At 39.8% G+C, this 25,100-nt stretch overlaps 2 protein-coding genes across 15 annotated transcripts in view; one reads left to right on the top strand and one right to left on the bottom strand.

Moving 5' to 3' along the window:
• DNAJC24 (DnaJ heat shock protein family (Hsp40) member C24) overlaps positions 1–10,333 on the top strand; it is a 40,041-nt gene extending 29,708 nt beyond the window's left edge. For 3 of the 6 annotated variants that reach the window (XR_015946347.1, XR_015946345.1, XR_015946346.1), the window contains exons 4-6: positions 6,645–6,713; positions 6,823–7,003; positions 8,998–10,333. Coding sequence is in view for 3 of the 6 variants with exons in the window: in XM_060275359.2 (XP_060131342.1) it covers positions 6,645–6,713; positions 8,998–9,122 (194 nt within the window). In the remaining 3 variants the exon portion in view is untranslated. The remainder of the gene's footprint in view (positions 1–6,644; positions 6,714–6,822; positions 7,004–8,997) is intronic. The other 3 variants (XM_060275359.2, XM_035117967.3, XM_060275357.2) reach the window with 1 other exon arrangement.
• IMMP1L (inner mitochondrial membrane peptidase subunit 1) overlaps positions 8,739–25,100 on the bottom strand; it is a 41,238-nt gene continuing 24,876 nt past the window's right edge. For all 9 annotated transcript variants that reach the window (XM_088653863.1, XM_088653850.1, XM_088653846.1 and 6 more), the window contains 3 exons: positions 23,084–23,210; positions 14,005–14,115; positions 8,739–10,303 (listed from right to left, as the gene is read on the bottom strand). In XM_088653863.1, the coding sequence (XP_088509989.1) occupies positions 10,235–10,303; positions 14,005–14,115; positions 23,084–23,210 (307 nt within the window). In that variant the 3' untranslated portion in view covers positions 8,739–10,234. The remainder of the gene's footprint in view (positions 10,304–14,004; positions 14,116–23,083; positions 23,211–25,100) is intronic.

Here is a 25,100-nt window from a genome sequence, read left to right as displayed (position 1 = left end):
GATGTGATGATAAAATGGGCAAAAGATTTTGGGCATAATATTGAGTATGATGCGTGGTTGAAATTATGGAATCAAACATTGAAGTTTACTGCATGTACCGCCCTGAAAGAGAATGTTTGGAAGATGATGTATAGATGGTATTTAACCCCAGTGAAATTATCTAAAATGTATAGAATGAGTAATAGAATGTGCTGGAAATGTAATGAAAAGGAAGGGGATTTTTATCATATGTGGTGGAAATGCGAAAAAGTTAAAGAATTTTGGGAAAGGATATATAATGAACTGAAAAAGGTTTTTAAGTACACTTTCCCCAAAAAACCAGAAGCATTTTTGTTAGGAATTATAGGACAAGAGATTATAAAGGAGGACAATATACTATTTTTGTATGCGACAACTGCAGCTAGGACATTGTTAGCCCAAAAATGGAAAACTCAGGAGTTACCAACGATTGAAGAGTGGCAGACAAAAATGATAGACTATGCGGAACTGGTGAGACTGACTAGCAGGATCCGGAACCAGGGAGAAGCAAGGTTCCAAAGAGATTGGAGTAAATTTGTGGACTATATGGAAAAGAACTGTAGAAGTTTAAAGACACTTGCAGGACTGAAATAAATCCTACGAATTGACTTTAAATGGGAGGTATAAAGGAACTGCGAGATAAGAACTGAATAGAAAACCAAATGAGGGGAGGGAGGGAAGTCAAGCTCGGCGGAGCATTGAGAATAAGAGATTTGGAGAGAATTGTTAAAAAGATTGATGTATGTGTGGTATTGTTGTTTAATGTTTGTTAGTTTTGTTTAATGTGCTTTAATTGGAAAATCTAATAAAATGTTTTTTTAAAAAAAGAGAATTGGCCATTTTTTATTTGTTTGTTTGTTTATTTGTTTATTTAAATTATTTTTATTGTATACTACAATTTCATTATAAAAATCAAAGCAGTTTACACCAATTATATACACACAATGAAAACCATATAAAGATTAAAAATTGCAAATTTACCGTAATATAAATTATTGTGAGGAAAAGTCCAAAGAAGAACATAAAAATGAATTTATTCTGATCCTGATTATATCACAATCTCTTGCTAAAATGGAGTCCATCCATCCCCCATAATTTTAGTACTCTATCCTGATAAAACATAGGGGGGCTTCCCTTTTAGCAGCCTCTGATGCGCTCTCCTCACTGAATCAGTAAAGAACTGCAAATCCACTATGTAGTATTACTCAAAATTCAGCAAGGCAGCTAAGGACACACAATGTAAAATCAATATTTATTTAGAAATAGAATTTTTTAGATATAACCCATTGTATGGGTAGATTACCAATTTACTACACAGCTTCACCAGTACTCTCCAAGTGGTAACATGCATATGGTGAACTCTTGGTAAATGTTCATATGGATCCACTTTTTACATTCTGTGGATTTCCATAGCTTTGTTCTTCTTCTCCAACTTCTCCTGCAAAGAGAAGGCAGAAAGGGTATCTGGGAAATTCTCAAAGGTCTCTCATCCATTGTAACAGCCTGGCATACTGAGCCCCAAGCACACAGATTTGAGTTGTGTTGGAGATAGGACAAGACTTTGTTATGGTCTATGAGTGATAGACTTCAAATTCCCTGGAATATACAGTGGTTGGTTCAGTTGTGATACAATATTGCCCAAATTCCATAAGTGTCATTAAAATAAACCTAAACCAATAAGGCCTTACAAATAGCAGGGGAGAGAAGGCAGGCAAAATGCGAGGGAGATAGTGAAAGATACAGGAAATTGAATGCAGATTTCCAAAAAATAGCAAGGAGAGACAAGAGGGCCTTCTTAAATGAGCAATGCAAAGAAATAGAGGAAAACAACAGAATGGGAAAAACCAGGGATCTGTCCAAGAAAATTGGAGATATGAAAGGAACATTTCGTACAAAGATTACCATAATAAAGGACAAAAGTGGAAAGGACCTAACAGAAGCATCAGACATCAAGAAGAGGTGGCAAGAATACACAGAGGAATTATACCAGAAAGATATGGAGGTTTGTACACCCCAGGTAATGTGATTGCTGACATCCTGAAGTCAAATGGGCCTTAGAAGTCAAATGGGCCTTAGAAAGCACTGCTAATAACAAGGCCAGTGGAAGTGATGATATTCCAGCTGAACTATTTAAAATTTTAAAAGATGACGCTGTTAAGGTGCTACATTCAATATGCCAGCAAGTTTGGAAAACTCAGCAGTGGCCAGAGGATTGGAAAAGATCAGTCTACATCCTAATCCCCAAGAAGGGCAGTGCCAAAGAATGCTCCAACTACCGCACAATTGCGCTCATTTCACACGCTAGCAAGGTTATGCTTAAAAATTCTACAAGGCAGGCTTAAGCAATATGTGGATCGAGAACTCCCAGAAGTGCAAGCTGGATTTCGAAGAGGTAGAGGAACCAGAGACCAAATTGCAAACTTCTGCTGGATTATGGAGAAAAGCTAGAGAGTTCCAGAAAAATATCTACTTCTGCTTCATTGACTACGCAAAAGCATTTGACTGTGTCGACCACAGAAAACTATGGCAAGTTCCTAAAGAAATGGGAGTGCCTGATCACCTCATCGGTCTCCTGAAAAATCTCTATGTGGGACAAGAAGCTACAGTTAGAACGGGACATGGAATAAAGGAGTACGACAAGGCTGTATATTGTCTCCCTGCTTATTTAACTTATATGCACAATTCATCATGCAAAAGGCTGGACTGGATGAATCCCAAACCGGAATTAAGATTGCCGGAAGAAATATCAACAACCTCAGATATGCTGATGACACAACCTTGATGGCAGAAAGTGGGGAGGAATTAAAGAACCTTTTAACAAGGGTGAAAGAGGAGAGCGCAAAATATGGTCTGAAGCTCAACATCAAAAAAACGAAGATCATGGCCACTGGTCCCATCACCTCCTGGCAAATAGAAGGGGAAGAAATGGAGATAGTGAGAGATTTTACTTTCTTGGGTTCCATGACCACTGCAAATGGTGACAGCAGTCACGAAATTAAAAGACACCTGCTTCTCGGGAGAAAAGCAATGACAAACCTAGACAGCATCTTAAAAAGCAGAGACATCACCTTGCCGACAAAGGTCCGTATAGTTAGAGCTATGGTTTCCCCAGTAGTGATGTATGGAAGTGAGAGCTGGACCATAAAGAAGGCTGATTGCCGAAGAATTAATGCTTTTGAATTATGGTGCTGGAGGAGACTCTTGAGAGTCCCATGGACTGCAAGAAGATCAAACCTATCCATTCTGAAGGAAATCAGCCCTGAGTGCTCATTGGAAGGACAGATCCTGAAGCTGAGGCTTCAATATTTTGGCCACCTCATGAGGAGAGAAGACTCCCTGGAAAAGACCCTGATGTTGGAAAAGACTGAGGGCACAAGGAGAAGGGGACAACAGAGGACGAGATAGTTGGACAGTGTTCTTGAAGCCACCAACATGAGTCTGAGTAAACTGCGGGAGGCAGTGGAAGACAGGAGTGCCTGGCATGCTCTGGTCCATGGGGTCACGAAGAGTCGGACATTACTAACTGACTAAACAACAACAACAAATCTTATTACATATATATTGGCAAAGAACAACAGAGTATGTAATCCATGGAATTGGATAGAAAAGATAGAAGGAACTGAAGAAGGAAAACTCTTATTAGTATTTTTGACTGGTTCCATCTACTGTACTATTTCTTCTAGTGATTTGGAGCATCAGCATAATTGCCAAGATGGATTAAGTTGATAAGAGAAGATAAAGCTTCCTTCCCCCTCATTCTCATTTATTACTATTTCAGTCTTAGATGTAAGTGGGTTAACTTTGTTTTAATATATATCTATTTAATGTACTGGAGGTGTTCAGAATAGGTTAGGTCAAAGAGGTTTTATTGATCCAGTAATTATATCTAACTTGTCTGATTTGTTTTAATTGCCTTCATTAAGATTAATTTAGATGAAACTCATTCCCTGGAGATCTATAGTGTAGATTTCAGGTAAAATTAGAATCACAATTTAATGTTGCAAAAAGGAGGCAGAGACCACAGGCCAACTTGATACTGGATAATCGGCCGCTAATTAATGAATTGCATGGGGGGAAATCATGCTTTAATATTAAAGTGCTAATTAGATTTTTTTCACCAATACATGAGGGCAGTTAAAATAAGTGTTTAATTTCACAACCAATACATTATTCATAGTTAACTATTATGGTAGCAGACTGGTTGCACCAAAATGAAGAACATCAGGATAACCTTTGTTCTAAAACAGTTTGTCATCAATGCATGCATACTACTCCTGACAGAATGTGGACCACAATTGCCAAGTTACAGTACGAGTCCCTATGTTTTCGCAGTTTAGTGAGTACGAGTCCCTATGTTTTTGCACTTTATCAAATTCATATTACTAGTTGAGAGCTGCTTTCTTCGTAGATTGGCATTTGTTTTAGGTTTGACTTAGCTCCTTTCCAGTATTCTGTTACCAGTAATCTGTAACCATAAACTAGTTATAGTGAATTAGTATTCATTTGCTCATAGAATATTGTATACCAAAGCACAACTGTGATCAAAATATTACATAGCACCAATGTGATTTTAAGTATCTGTATTAGTTCTAAGTCAAGGGTGGGTAACATCCATTCCATGGGTCAAACAAGGTCCTCCAGGTCTTCCTATCATCCTAGGCCATGCCCCTCACCATCCTTGATCTGTACCCTCATTGAGTGCCTTGGCTTATCTGGAATATGTCAATGAACTGAGATACTGCCTCTCGCTTGGCTTGAACAGAAACCTGACTTGCATGGCCGGGATTTAGCTTACTGTTAAACAACAGAGCCTAGAGCTTGCCAATCAAAAGGTTGGCGGTTCGAATCCCCACAACGGGGTGAGCGCCCGTTGCTCGGTCCCTGCTCTTGCTAACCTAGCAGTTCAAAAGCATATTGGTGCAAACTTAATTCTCAATATCTATATGTAGTGGTCAGATCTTATGAATGGTTGGATATTAAGCTGTGTTAGAAGAAGCAACATTCTCAACCATAAATTACTGATTATGCCCTGTGGAGAGAACTTATACAGAAACTTCTAGTGCACTTTGAGCCCTACCCCACCCGCATGTTTGCTTCTAGCCCTGGAGTTCTTACATTTGAAAGGCGCATAGGAAGCTGTCTTATATACCACTCGAATTGTCTTGAGCAGAAATTTTCTTATCACCTGTTGCCTGATCTTTTTTAAACTGAAATCCTAGGGTGCTCTAAACAGCATTTGTCAGTACATCCATGTACAGTATAATGAATATAAACGTTTGCTACTCTGTGTTTGGCTAGAAATTAAAATCAGGCAGGCACAAAACACAAGGAGCTTGAACTTGTGACTTCTTGTTGACAATCAAGGACATGAGTGTGTAGAGAAGCAGATGAAAGCTGAAAGGGCCTTGTTCCATTCCTTAAGAAAGCTTTAACACTTTTGACTCAAGTAACCACCCAAATGTACCGCATTTTTTGTTCCATAGGACGCATCTGACCATAGGACGCACGTAGTTTTTAGAGGAGGAAAACCGGGGGGGGGATATATTTTGCTTTCTTGAATTGTCCTAGGCATAGCAGCCAACTCCTAGAGGCCTAGGTGCCTTTGCCCCCCATTAAATATTTGAGGAAACTTCTTTTGCAAAAGGGGAAAGCTCCATTTTTTGAGGATCAACTCAAAGTTGTGCAGCTTTTTGGCAAATGGGAAAAGCCCCGGGTTGTTGTTTTTTTTGGGGGGGGATTCAGCTCAGAGTTGTGCATCTTTTTTGCAAAGAGGGAAAGCTCCATTTTTAGGATCAGCTCAAAGTTGCTGAGTTTCCTTGCAAAGGGAAAAAATCCTGTTTTTATGGGGTTCAACTCAGTTCTGCAGTTTCTCAAGGAAAGGGACCCATTTCTACAGTTTCCAGACAGATAATCTAATCAGCCAGTCACATATCTCCCTCTGCAGACAACAATTGAGGCCTAGGCAAGGGGCTGGGAGGGGCCAGGAAGGGAGCTAGCTCTCTTATCTCCCTCCCCGATCTCTTGCAATCAGCTGCTGAGCGGGTTCCTTTCAAAGGGCTCAATCCCTCTTGTTAGCCTTTAGCGCTCTTTTTTTTTTAAAAAAAAAAAAGCAGATCTGCCTTTAGCCCCGAGGCAATTCGGCTCCAGGGACCACACATTCACTCCATTAGACACAGACATTTCATCGTTACTTTTTAGGAGGAAAAAAGTGCTTCTTATGGAATGAAAAATATGGTAGCTTAAATATTAAAACCGTTTGGGCACTCTGTAATTACTGTCCTGCCCAATGAAGACATTTTCCTACCAAGCAAGAGCTTAAGTCTTTCCTATCCTCTCTTGCTTCCATTCATTTATTGTAAGAAGTGAGGTGGAGTCAACTTTTGAGATTTGTCTGCTTTACCAGTTCTTTCCAATAGTGAAGCACATAGGTTGTAATATGTCCTTTTATAAATGTTCTTGAATGAACGTATTTAGGCACTGTGTTTTATTATTGTTTGAATTAATTTTATGCTGTAAGTTGTTTTGGACTTCTCTGTAAAAAGCAACAAATATAATAAAGTTTATATGACTACAAACTCTGTCTCACATCTCGCTATTCAAACTGAATGCCTGTTTTGTTTTCTCAGAACATGAATTAACCCAAGGATGGCCTGTGGATGCTCAAGTGTCACTTGAAGATATGGCCTGGAATCTCAGTAAGATATCATGTGAAACTGGTTGATGAATAAACTGAATTGTTAATGTAGGAATAAGAAGAGTCCTGTTGAAATACTGAGGATCCATCTAGTCTAACCTGTTTCCTAGAGCGGTCAGCCATGTGCTGTGGAGAAGCCCAGAAGCAGGGCATAAAGACAACAGTCCTTCACTGCTGGCTGCATCCTTGAGAAAGGGTATTCAGAGACAGTCTCTGTCCCTGGAGGCTCAATTGATCAATCCGTGGATATCAGCCATATCAACCATGATATTGTCTAAGCCCCTTTTAAAGGTATAGATGCCAATGGTTCTCATACCTTATGACAGTAATTACATATATTATGTATTGTGTGAAGTAGTATTCTGACCTGAATCTTATGGCAATCAGTTTCACTGAGTAACCCTTAGTTCTAGGGTTATGAGAGGAGGAATCTTTCTCCAATTCAGTTTAAAAAACCACTGCCATACAACCTTCAGTTGTCTTTTTCTAAACCTAAAAATCCAGAAGTGCCCCTTGATTATTTTGATTGCCTGTTTCTATGTTTGTCCCTCCCCCCGTCCCCCCCAGTTCTGTGGTGCTTTTGTGATAAGGAAGCCTCCATTGTACCACATACATCATAGACTTACAGAAATGCATTACGATACTGGGCATTTAGTTTTCAATAACATTTTCTAATGATACATAGCCTTGCATATGCATGGCTTGGTGTGATTTTTTTTTGTTAGTAGTATGAAATTTAGAGGGGCTGCTTGTTGCTGAATGCTGAAGGGGTTGTAATCATGTTGCAGCCTTATTGCTGTAGCCGGATTCTGTGTTGCGCCCAGTAAGGAATGACAGGAAGCAGTCAATGAAGACTCCGAGGTTTCTCTCTAAAGGAGAAAGGCTTTATTTGCATGCAAAGGCACTTGGTGAGCAAGTCACAAAGCAAGTACAGTACAAGAAACTGATTTTCAAACTCAGTTCTTATACCTTTTTCTGACTATGTTTTTCTAAAACAAAGGGTCAGAAACCTAGACGCAAAGGGTCTAAAACATAGACGCAAAGGCAAGGGTAACATAAACAGGACTATAGGGCACCTTGGTGATCTGCGCATCCCCCCCCATCATCTATGCGTGTCGTCAATTACTGTCGAACTCGTATCTCTGGCTGGCTCCGGTGCCCTTGGGTAAGATCCGTGTCTACGGCGCTGAAGCATCATTCCCTCTGATAAGAGGATCCTTGCCAGGGATGTCTTCATTTTACATTGCCAGGAATGTTTTCATTTTACAAGGCTGCTCTGTCTTCCTGTCAGTTCTATGCAATGCCTCCTTCTCAAGGTTTTTACATCATTGGGGCCTCTGGCATAGCCGGGGAGGATAATAAGCAGATGGACAGGGAATGACGCAGGGTGCATAGAGACAGTTTGGACTGTGAGCCAGGTCCTGCGTTGGGATTCCTAGGTCAGCCTTTACTTGGTTCCCTCTCTGAGCTTGTACAGGTATAATACAGGGATATATTCAATTTACAGCAATAATAAGCTGTATTCAATTCAAATGGCCATCATCACCCCCTTCAATGTAAGCAGATGCAAGAAGACAACTGAATATAATGGTTAAGTCATGAATGCGTTGAAGCCTACATATACAACTGTTTTACTAGAGCCAGTGTGGTGTAGTGGTTAAGAGCGGGTTCGCGTCTCCGCTCCTCCACATGCAGCTGCTGGGAGACCTTGGGCTAGTCACACTTCTCTGAAGTCTCTCAGCCCCACTCACCTCACAGAGTGTTTGTTGTGGGGGAGGAAAGGAAAGGAGATTGTTAGCCGCTTTGAGACTCCTTTGGGTAGTGATAAAGCGGGATTTCAAATCCAAACTCTTCTTCTCTTCTTTTACTATGGTTTTCTTCTCTGAAGCTCCTACAGAGATTTGCGAGGAAACTTAAATCTCATCCCTCTTCTTCTGAGCATGACTGAAATCCATTAAATTTCATTAGTTCTCAGCATTGTAAGAAACTATTTAGATATTGCAGGTTTTAAGAACTAGTCCAGTAATAAGAGTTTGTCTTGATTTTATTTATTTATTTTTTGGTAAAAGTATAATTTAACTTTCTTATTAAAATCCTACCACATGGAGGAAATTTTCATATTAAGCGTTTCCTACTACAATGTAATTCAGTTGCAAAAATAGTTTACTATACATTTATGGTAACTCTTGAGACGTAAGCTGACATACACACTTTGTAAGTAGCTTTTGGGTAGCATTCAAAACTACAGTGGAACTCATTACTGTTTCTGTGTATTGTTTCAACAGATGATCACAGTTATTCTCTCATATGTCGATGTGGTGGAAAATACACTGTCTCCAAAAAAGAAGCTGAAGAGGTTTCACTAGTATGCTGTGATACTTGCTCATTACTTATAGAGATTCTTCGATGACCGCAAAGGATATGGGAAACACAAAAGATGTATTGTGTTAGGCAACTAATATGTCAGTAAATACCATAGTAGAAAAATGCACACTAACTGTTAAGAATGTCAGTACAAACAAGTTTTCTTTCTGCATCAGAGATTCCTTTTTAAAATCCACGCAAATTATGCTCCAAATGTTTTTTAATTTGAATTGTCCATATCTTAGTGTATGAGATTTAAACACTACATTTCTTCAGCTTGCACGAGTGAACACCATTTAATATTAGCCTCCTATTCTGGTATCATGATTACTCCTTTCTGAGGATAATGCATCCTGTACCGAAGATGAACAGGACTTGGAATACTGATCTTAAACTGAAAAGTGGGCTTCTGAAAGCATACATGCCACCATTTCAAAACCAATCCAGTACAATATGTAGTACAGTCGACTCACAACTTACGCAAGCATTTCTGTTTGACATATGGAACAATCCCCCATCTCCTCCCCCTGGGTGCCATTTGGGGGGTTCTCCCAGCCCTCCAGAGTGTATTTGGGGTGGTGTGGGGTGCACAGGGGAAAGAGAAGGGGAAAGCCATGTTCTGCTAGTAGGAATGCTTGTGCTAGCTGTGGTGGATTAGTTCAATCCAGCCCCCAGAGCATACTAATCCTGCTCTTTAAAGAGCACTTGCAAATAATTTCCTAATAGGCTGGCACTTGCTTATTCCCGGCTTTTGAAAAATGTTACACCTGTGAAATTGTATTGCCCTTTTTAGAAAAATCTGATAAACTTTCTAGTATATGCCATGTTACTTAAGACCCATCTGTTTAAAACTGTATAACAAACCCTTGCCTTCAGGACTCCTACTAGTTTCTAAATGTGTGGTTCTAAGGGGAAACAAGTAAGCATGATATGAGAACCATAATGAAAGAAGGCATAACTCCGTAAGGCTGTTAGAAGGATTTATAAATGGGATAAATGGAAATTGTTATATATCTGAAGCAACGTTATTTCCCAGTATTATGACCCTTACATCTACAAGGAACGTCTCGATGTTCTTGTTTATTTTATATCAAAATACATTACTAGCCTTTTAAAAATTGGTAAAGAAGTCAGCATAGATGACTCTGCCTAATTCACTTAGTCATTACAAATTCTGTGACTGTTGGGACTTGAACGTAGGAATCCAAAATCAGTCGGAGGCCAGAGCTGTAAAAATAAAATGAATAAATTACTTAAGATATAGAGCAATCATCTTTTTTCTTCTGCTTCTTTCTTGTCTCTTATTTCACCCTTTCCTCAGTTCAAGTGTTAAAGAGGAATAAACTGTGACTGCTGAAAGCAGAATTTTACCAATATGTATATCCATACCTTTGGTCCACTTATAACTGTTGTGATATGGAAGAGACCCCCCCCCCATTTAAAGATGGCCATGTAGTACCAGAAGCAAGGAAACTGCATTATAGATGCACTGAGTTAGGACTTCTGTCTCACCAATCCAGGTTGGAGGAATTGGCTTTGAATAATTTTCATTAATATCAGATGTGACTGGCCTATGTTGCAGGTAGGGTTGCCAGACTCAATAGAGGATAGGACTTCTGTGCCTTTAATAGCCCTGCTCTCTTTTGAGTCTGGAAACCTTAAAGAGAAACCAGCAGACCCTTTGCTTGGAAATTAAACCCTAGTTGCAGGTGGTGTGCTTAAGTCAGGCTTCCTCCGGATGTTTTGAGACTACAATTGCCATCATCCCTGACCACTGGTCCTGCTAGCTAGGGATCATGGGAGTTGTAGGCCAAAAACATCTGGAGGGCCGAGTTTGAGGAAGCCTGGCTTAGGTCATAGGCATTCCTCTGAAAGCCAAGTATTAGTGGGGTTCCGGTTTCCGCCTGCAGGAATGGCGGACCTGTTTTCCATCTCTCTGACCTTCGTAAGGAATTTGGCGGTTGCTAGGGGAGTAAATGGCAACCCCCTACCCTCTCCGGGGGTTACGGAGAGGGGCCGCTGGCCCGCGATGCCCCCAGACCCACTCCGACTGTTTTTGGAGTGGGGGGAGCTTGGGCTGAGCACTTACGAGGGCCAGGACTCCTGGACGCTAATCTGCATGGCGGGGATTTCCATGGTTAAAGAAGATAATTAGGCTTAAATCTATGGACATACTTCAGAGGGAGGGGAAGAAGCGCTGTTTACTGCTGAGAAATTTATGCTGCTGAGGGAGAGGAGTCAAAGATTGTACTGCATCTGGAAGAAGGATTGATGGAGACGGAGCGATAAGGGAAGTGAGTTTTTATTTATTTTTCTTCATATTGTTGCCTCGTACCTTCCCGGACGCGATGTCCTGGCTTGTTTGGAGTGAAAGAGAAGCAAAAGACTGTGTGAGTTGAACTTTATAACTGTTGTTACTGAGCATATTTTTTAAAGATGTGGAGTTGCCGATGAGAAAAGCCCCCCCCTAGTCGGACGGAAGGAGTTCTGGACGCGTTCGGAGGATTTATGAGCTGTGACGCACTTTAAATTGGAGCAGCGACCTGAAGCTAAGTTCAGCTATAGGGCAAGGAGATCCATTAATTTACCAAGAGTTTATGGTTTGATGTTTGGGTCTCCTGCCTGGAAAAGCTGTAAATTCTATAATGATTGTAAATCTTCATGGCTATGAGAGAAAACGAAAGTGATTTGAGCTTTTTAAGATGGCTGCTTCGAGCTGCTTCGACGCAACAGGGAGCTCCGTTAAGAAGATTTATGGGGAGGCTGGACTGATTAACTCACACAGGAGAAAGAACATCTGTGAAACTTTGTTTGATATTTATCTCAGCAGCTGGGAAACAATCGGATGAAAGTGGAAAACATCTATGTGACTGTAAGGGGAAGATCTGGATTATTATGAACTTGGAGGACGATTTGAACTTTAGAAAAAAGACGGCAGTGGACAGTTGCGAGGAATTCCCAATTTCTTGAAGCATGGGAACCCAAATAAAAAATTCTTTAGATGATTTGGCATAACATTCGGTTTGATTGATATATATATGTGTATAATTTGAAATATTGAATGTGATATAATTGGTTTTAATTGGAAAATTAATAAAAATATTTTTTTTTAAAAAAAAAGAAAGCCAAGTATTAGTTAGTTAGTTGAGGTGTGGCTGAGGCAGGAATTAAGTCAAATAGAGGTAACAAGAGATACTAACTAACAAAGTGCAGTTGAAAACGTTTTGACCTATAAAGCTTTAAACGGCTCAAGACCGCAATAGCTCAAGGACTGCCTATTTCCATATCAACCTACCCAGACCCTGAGATCATCTTCTGAGGCCCTACTTCATGCGCTGCCTGCACAAGGTCTGGAGGGTGGCAACATGAGAATGGGCCTTCTCTGCAGTGGCTCCCCATCTGTGGAATGCTCTCCCCACGGAAGTTCACCTGGCGCCTTCATTATACACCTTTAGGCGCCAGGCAAAAAGTTCCTCTTTAACTGAACTTTAACAATGGACATTCACATCCAATGTCCTTTTAAAATGTGCTGGGGGCTGTTTTTGTTTATATTTTGATTATGTGTTTTGTGTTTTTATATCATGAGTTCATCCTCTGAACTGCCTGAGACCTGTGGGTATAGGGTGGTATACAAATTTAATATACAACAACAACAACTTGATGATCCAGATAGTAATATACTCATGAGTTTTTAAGGAACTCAAAAGCTGCTGCACTTCCAACAAAAATATGCAATACAGTCCTATGAAGTCCAACCCAATACATTTTGCTTCCTGAGGCAGAGCAGTAAATGGGGCTCCTCCTCTAAATTATTCAAGTCCAGTCAAAGTTTTGTTTGGTACTTAAGGCAAAAAAACCCCACAAGTGACTCTAAAGTAGAAATAAAATAGCAATATATTTACTAGCTTTTCATGGCACCCAAGTCAGGTGCCTACTTTAAAGGTAGGGTTAATTCTAAACATCCCTAACATTTGTCTTCCTATAGGAGGTTTAGAGGATTGCCAGCATAACACCATTTTTTAAAAAGGGGATCTAACAAATTCAAAACCTATTCACCTAGCTTCTTATCTAGGTAACTGATGGAAAGCGTTTTTAAAGATAAGAGTTATTAAGTAAATAGAAGAACAAACTATACTTAGAATATTTAGACTATTTTAAGACTGAACAGCATGTAAAAATTATCCATTAGTTAAAGGGTAAAAAATAATTATTATTATTATCCAGGAACATTAAAGTCTTTCATCTAGGGCTGCTGAGTCAAGTTAGCTGGCAAGAAATTACGGTAAGAGTGCGGGTCCTCTTATGAATCAATAACTGGGTTAAGAGAAGTCAGGAAGAGAGGAATAAATGGAAGTTTAAAAGCAGTGGGATCCATCAAGGATCTGTATTGGGAGTCATGCAAGTGCCTGCTTGTGGAAGTGGAAAGGCATTCCACTTGCACCTGCCACATGCTGTTCTGTAAGGTCCCGACAACTGGTTCCAATTTTTCAGGAGGATCTGCCACATGGAGAGAGCTTGGAACACCCCATTTTGTGCATTGCTTGTTGGGTACAAGCCAATATTTTGAGCGGCATAGAACATTTCTTATATATTTGATGTGTTTTGAGAAGAGCCTGGAAAACAAACGTATCTCCTTTCTAATGTTACATTTCCATATACCGCCCATAAAAAGGGGTACAGCGACCTAAAGTAAAACAGATTTCATGTTTGCATTGTTGTTACTTGGGTGGGTTTCAGATTCAGTTGGCTAATGCTTTATACATCTTTAAATGCAGTAGTCATTTGAGGAGATCATGCTCTCCTATAACATTTTAACACCCTGGTCCCTGTGCTTCACTAGATAATGAAAATGTCTCATCGTGGTAGTTCAGGGCCTCAAGACTTATAAAAACTGTCAAATTAACACGTTTTAGATTGCAGGAGTATACCTTCAAGCAAATGCGTCCTTTTATCAACCCATATGGAACAGGACCGTAACACCTGGAATCTGTAGAATTCCTGAGATTATCACCTTCTAACCAAACATGTCCTTTAGGTACCTGAGAAAGATCAAAATTAAATAACAAATATATAGTGGAAAGAATATACAAAATTTTCCCACCAATACAATCTAATTTTATCCTTCACCACACACTTGCAATGAATTAATAATGTTACACTTCTTTAAAACAGACATAGATATGAGAGAGAGAACCGCCCCCCTCCCCGAAGTATCTGTTCTTTCACGTGGTCCAAAAACACTAGTTTGTAACACAAAAAAAACCTTCCAAATGAAGATGTAGGAGGTTAGGCCAATGTGACAGGGTCATTAATTTAATAGACTTCAAAAGAGGTCATTAGGATGTTGACTGAAATTCTGCCCTGCTGTCGTAGTAACAGCATGAACAGGGCAGCCACACACTCATCAACATCCTGGGGCCAGCACTAAGGCTAGACCTGTTAGTAAGCTTGTGATGAACTAAATGGTAATTGATTGTGACATCAATTACGAATAATCTCATCATTTTATCAGGGAGGGCTTGTCAAAGTTCTAATTAAGATCACAGTTCAGCCTATGTGCAGGCAGGATCCACAACACATAATATTGCAATAATGACCATCACAAACTGGCAAGTCTCTCCTTATAATTTGAAAATTAATGATGGTGACCTTATCATATGACAGAGACCTTTTACTGTCTATATGGACTGTGCATGAGCTATTATATTGCATGCTATAGGTCCAGCTTTAAACTGGCTCTGTGAGAACTGAGAAGCAGTGGCACAACTCCATTAGTAACTAGAAAACATTTCAGAATTGTACACATTTATCCAGAACATACAGGACAAAACTCAAAATACACCATGCAAGGATTTTCACATTCATATACTAAAACAGCTAAATATTTTACAGTTTGAGAAGCACACTTACTAGCAGGTAAGCCCTGCTGAAGACAGTTACTGTACTTCTGAGTAAAGAGTCATAGGATTGCACTGTAAATCTATTTAACTGTCACAGCCAACATGTTCCTCACACTTAGATCCAGCCTTTGGGTTGCTTAAATCTTTTTGAAAAGAAAATAAGCTTAATGTTTAATCCATGACTAGCTAACTCTATTCTATCACATTTTTACAGCCAAGCAGTAAGAATGGCCTTATTAACTTCAACACTAACATACATGTAATTGACAAAGGGCTTGTTCGGACAATATTTGGCCCTGAATTCTATTCAAGCTGGGAGCAGAAGCAAGTTTCAGTCTCATTCTCTCACCACAGGGAGAAGATAATGTGCGAACCAGGAAATCTTCTGTTTATTTGAATAGGTTCTGTCTCCTAGACACTGGGTAAGACTCTTGAGGTCAAGCAGGCCCAAAGTCAATGCACTTAAAAACAATTGGTTTTGTGTCACAATTAGGTATATATTCAACTACGTTTTACACAGAGTAGACCCACAGAAATAAATGGATCTAACTTCATAATGTTCATTAATTCCAATGGGTCTAATGCAGGACTGCAATTCCCATCATCCCTGACCACTGGTCCTGTTAGCTAGGGATGATGGGAGTTGTAGTCCCAAAACATCTGGAGGGCAGAGTTTGCCTATGCCTAGTCTAATGAGTAAACCTTAGTTGAACACCATCCTTAATAATGAAGGTACAGACAACCACTGTCATGGATGCTTTGTTGTTGTTTAGTCGTTTAGTCGTGTCCGACTCTTCGTGACCCCATGGACCAGCGCATGCCAGGCACTCCTGTCTTCCACTGCCTCCCGCAGTTTGGTCAAACTCATGTTCGTAGCTTCAAGAACACTGTCCAACCATCTTGTCCTCTGTCGTCCCCTTCTCCTAGTGCCCTCCATCTTTCCCAACATCAGGGTCTTTTCCAGGGAGTCTTCTCTCCTCATGAGGTGGCCTCATGAGGAAGTATTGGAGCCTCAGCTTCAGGATCTGTCCTTCCAGTGAGCACTCAGGGCTGATTTCCTTCAAAATGGATAGGTTTGATCTTCTTGCAGTCCATGGGACTCTCAAGAGTCTCCTCCAGCACCATAATTCAAAAGCATCAATTCTTCGGAAATCAGCCTTCTTTATGGTCCAGCTCTCATTATAGATGCTTTAGATTCTTGCAATTGCAGACTAGATGAGCCTCAGGGTCGCTTCCAACTCTACAATTCTGTGATTCTATGTCTTGGCCCAGAACAGGAATGGGGAATGTGATGGGTGAATTTCTAAACAGGGTGCATTAAAGTGGTGGCAAAGGCAAAAGTGGGCATGGTGTGACACCTGACTTTGCACAGCATGCTATCTTCCAACCACACAGAAGTCTGAAGTTTCTGCACACTCCTCCCTCACCTCCATCTCTTCAGTCAGACAAGAGGCATTATCACATTCAAAGACCCATTCCAGCTAGGCAAAAGCATTTGAGGAGACCACAGAGCTGGGCTGAAAAGGGGTGTGGTCTGTGGAGGGTGTGGCCAGACAGAAGCCTAGAGGGCTGCATTTGGACCCATGTCTGAAGTTTGCAACAGAAGCCCAACACACCTTTCTTTGCTTTCTCTGGCAAGGCTGGATTATTAAGACGCAATACAATTGCCCAAATGCAGCCCCTACTTTTTATATGCGAAGGTCAGGGCAGAGATGGGAGAGTTGGGTGGGGAAAGTATGGCAGCTTGCATAATGCATAGCCAAGTCATCTAGGAGCTGCTATTAAAGAAAGCTCCATTTGTAAGTGCAAGATCACAATCTCTAGATTACGACCACATAAGAGACACTTTGACCTCTCTAGGGAGAGATGAGAACTATGTGATGGGCACACTTGATAATTTATTAGTAGCCCAGGCAGTAAAACCACTGGCTATTCTGTGCACCTCTTCTGATAGTAACCTAAGAGCAGGGGAGGCTATTCTATGGGCCTTCCAAGTGTCCTTGGACTCTCAACTCCTATCAGCCCCAGCCAGCATGACCAACAACCAAGGATGAAGTTCTAGTTGTGGCTTAACAACTTCTGGAGGCCACAGGTTGCCCACTCCTGGAGTACCCTCTCCTGTTCTGCTCCAGTAATGTCAGAATATCTGTACCATGTGGTGAAAGCCCATGCTGGGGCTACTTCCAACTGCCACATCACCCTTCCTGGAAACTGAAGCAAAGCTGGCAAGCGGGTGAGTCCACACATGGAGCAACACATTGCGGAAACTTTCATATCCTAAAGATGACAGACAAGGATTTACAGCTTAGCTGCCAGGCCTTCCTGACCATCTTAGTCACCAAAAAGAACTTGCTGCCCTTCCTAGGAAATTTTAGTGGATACCAATATGTTTTGTGGCTACCAATATGTTTACCTTACTGTTTTCTTTTGTTTTAATTTGATACTTTAAATGTTTTGTATTTTATTGTATGCTCCTTGGAACAACATTAGGGGGGGGGAAACCTGGCATACATTCTAAATTACTGAATACACCCAAAATTACAAAGGTCCACAAAAAGAACTACTGTATTGCTGATGTATGTCTTATCATTTTAATTTTAAGTATGAAAATCAACTATTTGCTTTCTAATGATTGTTTCTTTCAAAAAGTGTTCACCGCTCTTTCCTCTTCAAAGGGTGGCCCAACACATTTTAACACCGTGAAGGATATCAGAGCTCTGAGTTTAAAAAGAAACTTATTTTGTTTCTCTGTTATCTTACATTTCAGTGGCTTCCTTCAATGACAAAAGCTAGACATGCTGTTGGACAAAAGAATGAAAGCCAAAAAGTTCTCATCTATTCCTAAGGAGGTCGAAGTGGTACAAGGAACAAATGTAATTGCTTCATTGCCTGTGGGTATTCATCTGACAAAAGAAGCTTTTGTGAATAAACCACAGGTGTTACCTTTCTTGATTAAAGTGAAACATGATAAAAGAGTCTGCCATATCAAATAACAAATTTACTGGGTACTAATGAAATTTATATATTTGATTAGTTAAATTGCACATAATTAAGATATATACAAACTAATAATTAAAAAAAAACCCAAAAGTAATAGATTTTCCTGTATGTTTCAGGTCACATGGAGTACAGATTATTTTGTTTTACTCTTTAAATGGTCCCAGGACTTCTACATGACATTTGCTCTAGAGATGCATGTAAGTTTAGCAAACCACCACCATGTGGTTTTTATTACATCAGTTAGTCTTTACACTAGTCTGTAAAATAATCAAATTGTTAGCATTAAGAGGCATTATGTTGTGAAGTATGTAGTAAATGTATGTTTTCAATATGTAGTGTGTGTGTACAGTGAGCCTTTAGGGTGCACTTACCTAGGAATAAGCCACATGACTTCAGGGGGACCTAGATGCTAATGGCTCAGGCTTATCAAAGGTTCTGCTCACTTATCACAAAACCTATTCCCTGAATTGTCATCTTTAATCTTCTATGTAGTATGATTTTAAATAAATCATTTACTCATTTATTACTCTTGGTATATAATAATTATTTTGGAGAGTGTTTATCATGCAGTATGTGTATATTTAGAAAGAGCTGATTAAGGAAGTATATGAATGTGCTAGTGAACTCAGTTGGCACAACTAACAGAATCCTAAAAGTGGAATATCTAGTTTTCTTCCATCCACTGCATTCAAAATTGCAGCTAAAATTGCAGCTTAAATGAAGGTGGGATAGTCCGTAGAATTGACTGTTGCATAGATGTTATTTGGACCCATACATGGAAGGTTTAAAGCAATATAGAAACTTTTCACTGCTGTCTAAAGGCAAACGTTAATTATTACTTAACAGTATATTGTATTGCTCTCCTCTCCCTTTTAAGACTGATATCCTTTAGGTCTATATATACACTGAAGCAGCTCCTTATTCTTTTATTGTTATCTCTGCGTTGGCAAGCTCTTATGTGGTCATTGTATTTTATTTACAGATTAGGCCTTTGGGACACTAACCATAAATCTACTAACATTATCCCTTCCATGCTGAATAATTCAACCATTAATCTTCTCTTTACCAGCTCTCCAAAATCCTTCGTAACTTGTAAAACCAAGTTCATGTTTGTATTTTTAAAAATCTTTTCCTATTCCATTTTCCCCACCTGGCCTTGTTTTTTTTAAGCTCTGCATAGTTATGAAAAGGGACTAAGCACCCCCTATAAGAGAAATAAGTATGCATAACAACATAATAAAAGATATTAATAATGTTACAAAAAACTTGTAGATGATCTGGGAAAGAAAAATATTTGGAGTCTTTGAACCTGGGTGAAGTACTTTTACTATGTTCTATCTAAATGAAAGAGAAAAGGAATTGCCACCATATTGAAGCAACCAATCAATTCCCCCTGAATGGATAAGAAAGCCAAACCATTCAAATTTGGCATAGGCATGCTTGGAAATAAGTCTATTCTTTTAGGGTGTATATGTTGCCAGCTGTAATCAGAAAGCATTTTCCAAAAAGAAATCAAATAACACAAGCCAATTTGGATGGACAAATTGGTCGGGGGGGGGGGAGAGAGCAATTTTGTGAGGACAGATTATAAAAACAAGAACTTAAAATATTGCAGCAAAACTCAGTGCAATGTAACTTATTTGATACATGGAGATACCACCACCCTACTGAAAAGGATTGTAAATGTAAAGGTACCCCTGACCATTAGGTCCAGTCGCGGATGACTTTGGGGTTGCGGCACTCATCTCACTCTATAAGCCGAGGGAGCCGGGGTTTGTCCGCAGACAGCTTCCAGGTCATGTGGCCAGCATGACTAAGCCGCTTCTGGCGAACCAGAGCAGCGCACAGAAACGCCATTTACCAAGAAGGATACTGACAAGCTGGAACGTGTCCAGAGGAGGGCAACCAAAATGGTCAAAGGCCTGGAAACAATGCCTTATGAGGAATGGCTTAGGGAGCTGGGTATGTTTAGCCTGGAGAAGAGAAGGTTAAGGGGTGATATGATAGCCATGTTCAAATATATAAAAGGGTGTCATATAGAAGAGGGTGAAAGGTTGTTTTCTGCTGCTCCAGAGAAGCGGACATGGAGCAATGGATTCAAGCTACAAGAAAGAAGATTCCACCTAAACATTAGGAAGAACTTCCTGACAGTAAGAGCTGTTCGACAGTGGAATTTGCTGCCAAGGAGTGTGGTGGAGTCTCCTTCTTTGGAGGTCTTTAAGCGGAGGCTTGACAGCCATCTGTCAAGAATGCTTTGGTGATGTTTCCTGCTTGGCAGGGGGTTGGCCACCCGCGTCCCTTATGAAAAGGATTATACTTTTATAGAATTATAACTAACTCAATCATGCATTGAATGAGTTGTTTGCGGGCTTCCTATAGGTATAGATATAGTCTGATCCAGCAGGGCTCTTCTTATTTTATTATGTATTGGGAAATGTATGACTTGAAAGAAATTTGATTTTAAAGTAACAATAATGTAACAATAATTGCCTGGTAAAAAGTTATAGGTAGGCTGAAGGGGAGACCTGTAGAACTGGTGCTCCCTTATCTCAATATCTACAAGGTAAACATACAATTAACAAATGGCTTATGGAAAAATAATGCTTATTCTTTTGATTTTGCAGTAATCTTTCCTGACAAGAACCCCTGTTACCTCCACGCCCCAAACAGCAGCCCTGTTTCTCACGTCAGAATCTTCACAGACCTCTTAAGCATATTGCTTCCAGAGAAACTCCTATTGAATATGGAGATATTTACTGTACATGTTGAATATTACAAGCCTAGGAGCCTACATTGGTGAATGTAACAAAGAGCTGAATAAAACCTGTTCTCAGATTTGCAGATATTAAGACACTCAATCTTCAGCCTGTGTTAGCTTTAGAGATAGCCACAGGATGAACAGGGCAGGTCATCTCCTCAGTGAACTTCACTTTAGCACAAAGTAAACATTTTTCTCCACATCAGCTGTTGTCAGGGCATTAGCAGTGTGTGGTAATTGATTATCAGTAGAGTGTTGCTGAGAAATGGAGTTGTATCTCAGCTTTTTATCACTACGACTTGCAAAAAGCAGGTTCCTTATTTACAGGTCCTATCTGTATTAAGTGACATTACTAGACCCTTCTTCTGTTGAAGTGACAAAAGGGCTGAGCATATCAGTGCCTTGCGATATATAACCTAGTTTATTACAATTTTCCAGCTTGCCTTTTCAGTTTGTAAATAGCAACACCACCGACTGAACATATGGTAAACAGACTGTAACACAGGCACATTTTTAAATCACAGGCAAATGCAACAATACAATATTCATTATTTGATATATATATATATATATATATAGTTCTAAATTTGAACTGCAATAAATGCACTTAATACAATTATGGGGGGAAACCCAAGTTTTGTTGCCAATACATTTTCTAAAGCAACCCTAATTCTGATATTAATTGAAGTGAATAACCGAAACACATTTTGTTTTAGTATGCTGTTACAAATCATTAAACTGGGTCATTGAGGGCTTTATAAGTATACAGTTTATATAGTTTGTATCAAGCACTTCTCTAACTCTGTGTTACACAGCATACATTGTCATACAACACACAACAAAGAATACAGCAAATTGGCCACAAAACACAGGTTGAGGGAGGGCATGACTTTTAAAAAAACAAACTTTAAAAGCCCTTCTTGCACAGACCCCCTGCATTTATCTTTAAAATTTGGCAGGCGTATGCCAAAATATGAAAGTTATATGTGGTTGTTGATGTTCTTATTCTAGTAAATGGAAAAGACATTGGAGACTTCAGAAAATGTGTGAGGCCTTGCCTTAGTTCCAAGGTGAAATGTGATGTCGCAGCTGTTCTAGGTCCCTCTCCTTTCCTAGTATTTTCAAACTTCAAGGTGTTCCATTCCATTTAAATGCAAGAAACATTTAAAGCCATGCTTTATTTCAAATCCCCCAGTCCTATCTTAACACAAAGCTGCCCATGCAGCTGTATAATGTTGACATGGCGACATATTTCCAAAGCCAAAACCAGATAAAGTTTATATTCATTGCATTTCCAGAAATGAGCTTCAGTTTCCATTTGTCTTTCCTCAATTGTTTCATCAGAATTCATGAACAAGCATGAACACATAATGCTTTAAAATAGAATTCACTGGAATCACTGTATTTTTGTCAGTAAATTAAATAGGAAAATAATTAATACAATATTGGTGTTAATCCTGTATACATTGTGAGTTTTATTGACTGAATGATACAGCAGTGTTAACCCTGCCACATTAACACTGCACATCTTATCCTGTCTAATCCTGTAATGAATTTGAGACTAATAGTGATACTCCTCCATTTCTTAGGGCCTTGCATGTTTATCTCCATAACAAAGTGGTGTCATGTCAAACACGACATTATTCTTTTTACTCCAGGGATCAAGCAAGATAAAGTAGATTATGAGAGCAGAACTTATTCAATCTGATTTTTTAAAATGGATTCCACAGAAAAGGACTCGCTATATAAATTCATGTAGTAAAATTTTTAATATAGCCAAAACTGAAAACCATTTAAATAGAAACCATGGTTACCATGTACTCAAAAATGGCACCCATTTGCCACGCTGAACAGGAATTTTATTTATATATGGAATGTAAAATATACCAAACAGGATTTTTGCTCTATTCATTCTGAAGTTACAATAAATTCAGGTGCTAAAAAGTTGACCTAACGTAAGTCAATCCCCAAAAGTTGTTGCCTACTTTACAACTATTTTTCCTTGCCTGAAGGGTCATGCTTAAGAATAGATCTTGGCCTCAACCCAGAAATATCCAGTCAGTCTTTGGTAAATGTGGATATGCTTAACTTTGACATGTTTTGGTTCTTCAGCAGAGATCTTATAACTTGTCCCATGGAACTTCAAGGAATGTGTGTGGTGGGCTGGAGTGGGAAAAAGGGCCTGCGAAATTCCCTTTCAGCGAATGTTACTGTACAAATGCTGAAGGGGAAACAACCCACTGCAACTGAACGTTTACCACCTGAAATGCTGAATTAAATTTAAAGCCATGCAAACAAAAAGGTGCTTTACAAGTATCCTCAAAAAGAATGATAAGCAATGCTACTTACGTAACTGTGGGTCTTAAGAAAATCTGAAGGGCTGCTTGTACAGACTTTATCTCCTTCCAAGCCAATTACTCTTTTACATATGTTTGATTTGGGGTCACTTGGGTTTTTCGCAATGATGATATCACCTCTGAGGAAAAAGGTTGTGAGGAAATGTCAGGATCCAAAAAAGATGTCGATGGTGTACACATTTTAAATTGGTGCTGGCCATGTGTTTGGGACATTGTGCCAAATGTCAAGTCTGAATTATTAGGGAATGCCATTCTAGTGCAGGCTCCATCCTGCTCCTACACTTTGAGGTGGTACTGCCTTCTATCTACCGATTCAGGGAGCAGTTCAGTGTTGGAGAATCATTGTCCCGCCTATTATGTCATACATAACCAATCCTGTAACCTCTCCTGTTTGTGACCAGCATCAAGTGCTACAAACTATGGCTCCTTGTGACAATGCAACACTCGTAACACAGGCTGGCCTCCCCTTTTCTAAAGCATTCAGCAAAGTGGCTAACAATATGCTTTCCCACTCTCTTGCACCACAACCTATTTTCAAATTGTTATCCAGCAGCAATTAAGTGTTAGATTGCAAATATATGGATTAATGCATAGGGCCTGGCCCATTATATGACCGTTGAGCACTGTGTACACATCCACAGCTCTATCAGCTACTAATAAAGCAGCATTTGGATAACATAATAAATGGCATTTATGGCATTTCTGGAGAGAATTGCTCTGTGAATTTGCTTCCTGGAGATATACTCTAGTTGTCCATTACAATATGGGGCAAGATAAGCTAAAAATTGTGGGAATGTTCAGGAATGTGGATGAGGAGATATTGTTTAATATATCCTATCCCCGCTTGCGCTAGCAAGCACAAAACTTTAGCAGAGTAAAACATTCCCCTTTTGCAAAATACACAGCAGAAGAACGTTTGCGCAGGCTTGATTTAAGCCACTAAAATAAAGTGTATTTTCCTGGTATTTCCCCTTTTTCCCTCTTAAAAGAAAAGACACAACACAATGCTCTTAAAAGTATAAAAGATGTTTACTTACAAGCATCTCGAGGTACAGCACACTCAAGAGGTAGACTTGCTTAGTTAAAAGGTAATATATACATTGTGAAGTTCACTTATAAGAAGTGAGACTCCATCTCATCTCTCTCTCTAGGCTGGAGGCCTTGAGGGAGAGACTCACTAAGATGTGTGTAGTCCAAGAGGTCTGGTCCAAGAGAGGGGAAATGGCTGTTTCCTTCAGGATTTATCTGCCACTTCCTCAACTCATTTGCATGTGAAGGAAGAGGAAACTACGCTTAGTCATATCCTCCTCCTCAGTCCTCCAAGTGGACTATCTAGGGATTGTTGTGACTTGACTGCACTTAACCCTTTGCATCCCACAAACCCCTTCTCAGGCAATTCACAACATACACAAAAACATACATAAATAACTTTAATCAACCACCCAAGAGTCCCAGCTTGCCACGAAGATCCTGGAACTTCTCTCTTGGCAGGGGCTTTGTTAGGACATCTGCAGTCATCTGGTCAGTGTTGCAGTAACACATTTCAACAAGTCCATCCTCGATCACCTGGCGTATGTAGTGGTACCTGACCCCAATGTGTTTGGTGCGTGCAAGGAACTTTTCACTTTGTGTCAGCTTCATACTGCTCTGATTGTCCTCCATCAAGCTGACAGGTCCCGTTCTTGGCACGCCAAAGTCCTTCAGGAGCTGATCCAGCCAGGGGATCTCTCTGCAAGCTTCCGAAGCCGCAATGTACTCAGATTCTGTGGACGATAAAGCTACACATTTCTGTTTATAGCTGCCCCATGCAATAGCTCCGTCCCCATACATAAAAACATAGCCACTTGTGGATTTATAATCCTTATTGTCCCCAGCCCAATCCGCATCAGTGTACCCAAGCAGTTTAGGGTCTCTGACAGCTGGCAGTTTTAATTTACAGTCCATGGTTCCCTTTAGATAACGAACAACCCTCTTAACTCCAGCCCAATCATGCTCAGTGGGACAACTTA

The sequence above is a fragment of the Zootoca vivipara genome, chromosome 1 (genome assembly GCF_965207765.1).
Source record: "Zootoca vivipara chromosome 1, rZooViv2.hap1.1, whole genome shotgun sequence".
NCBI lineage: Eukaryota > Metazoa > Chordata > Lepidosauria > Squamata > Lacertidae > Zootoca > Zootoca vivipara.
The sequence above is the reverse complement of the archived record's forward strand: the minus strand, read 5'-3'. Positions and strand labels throughout refer to the sequence as shown.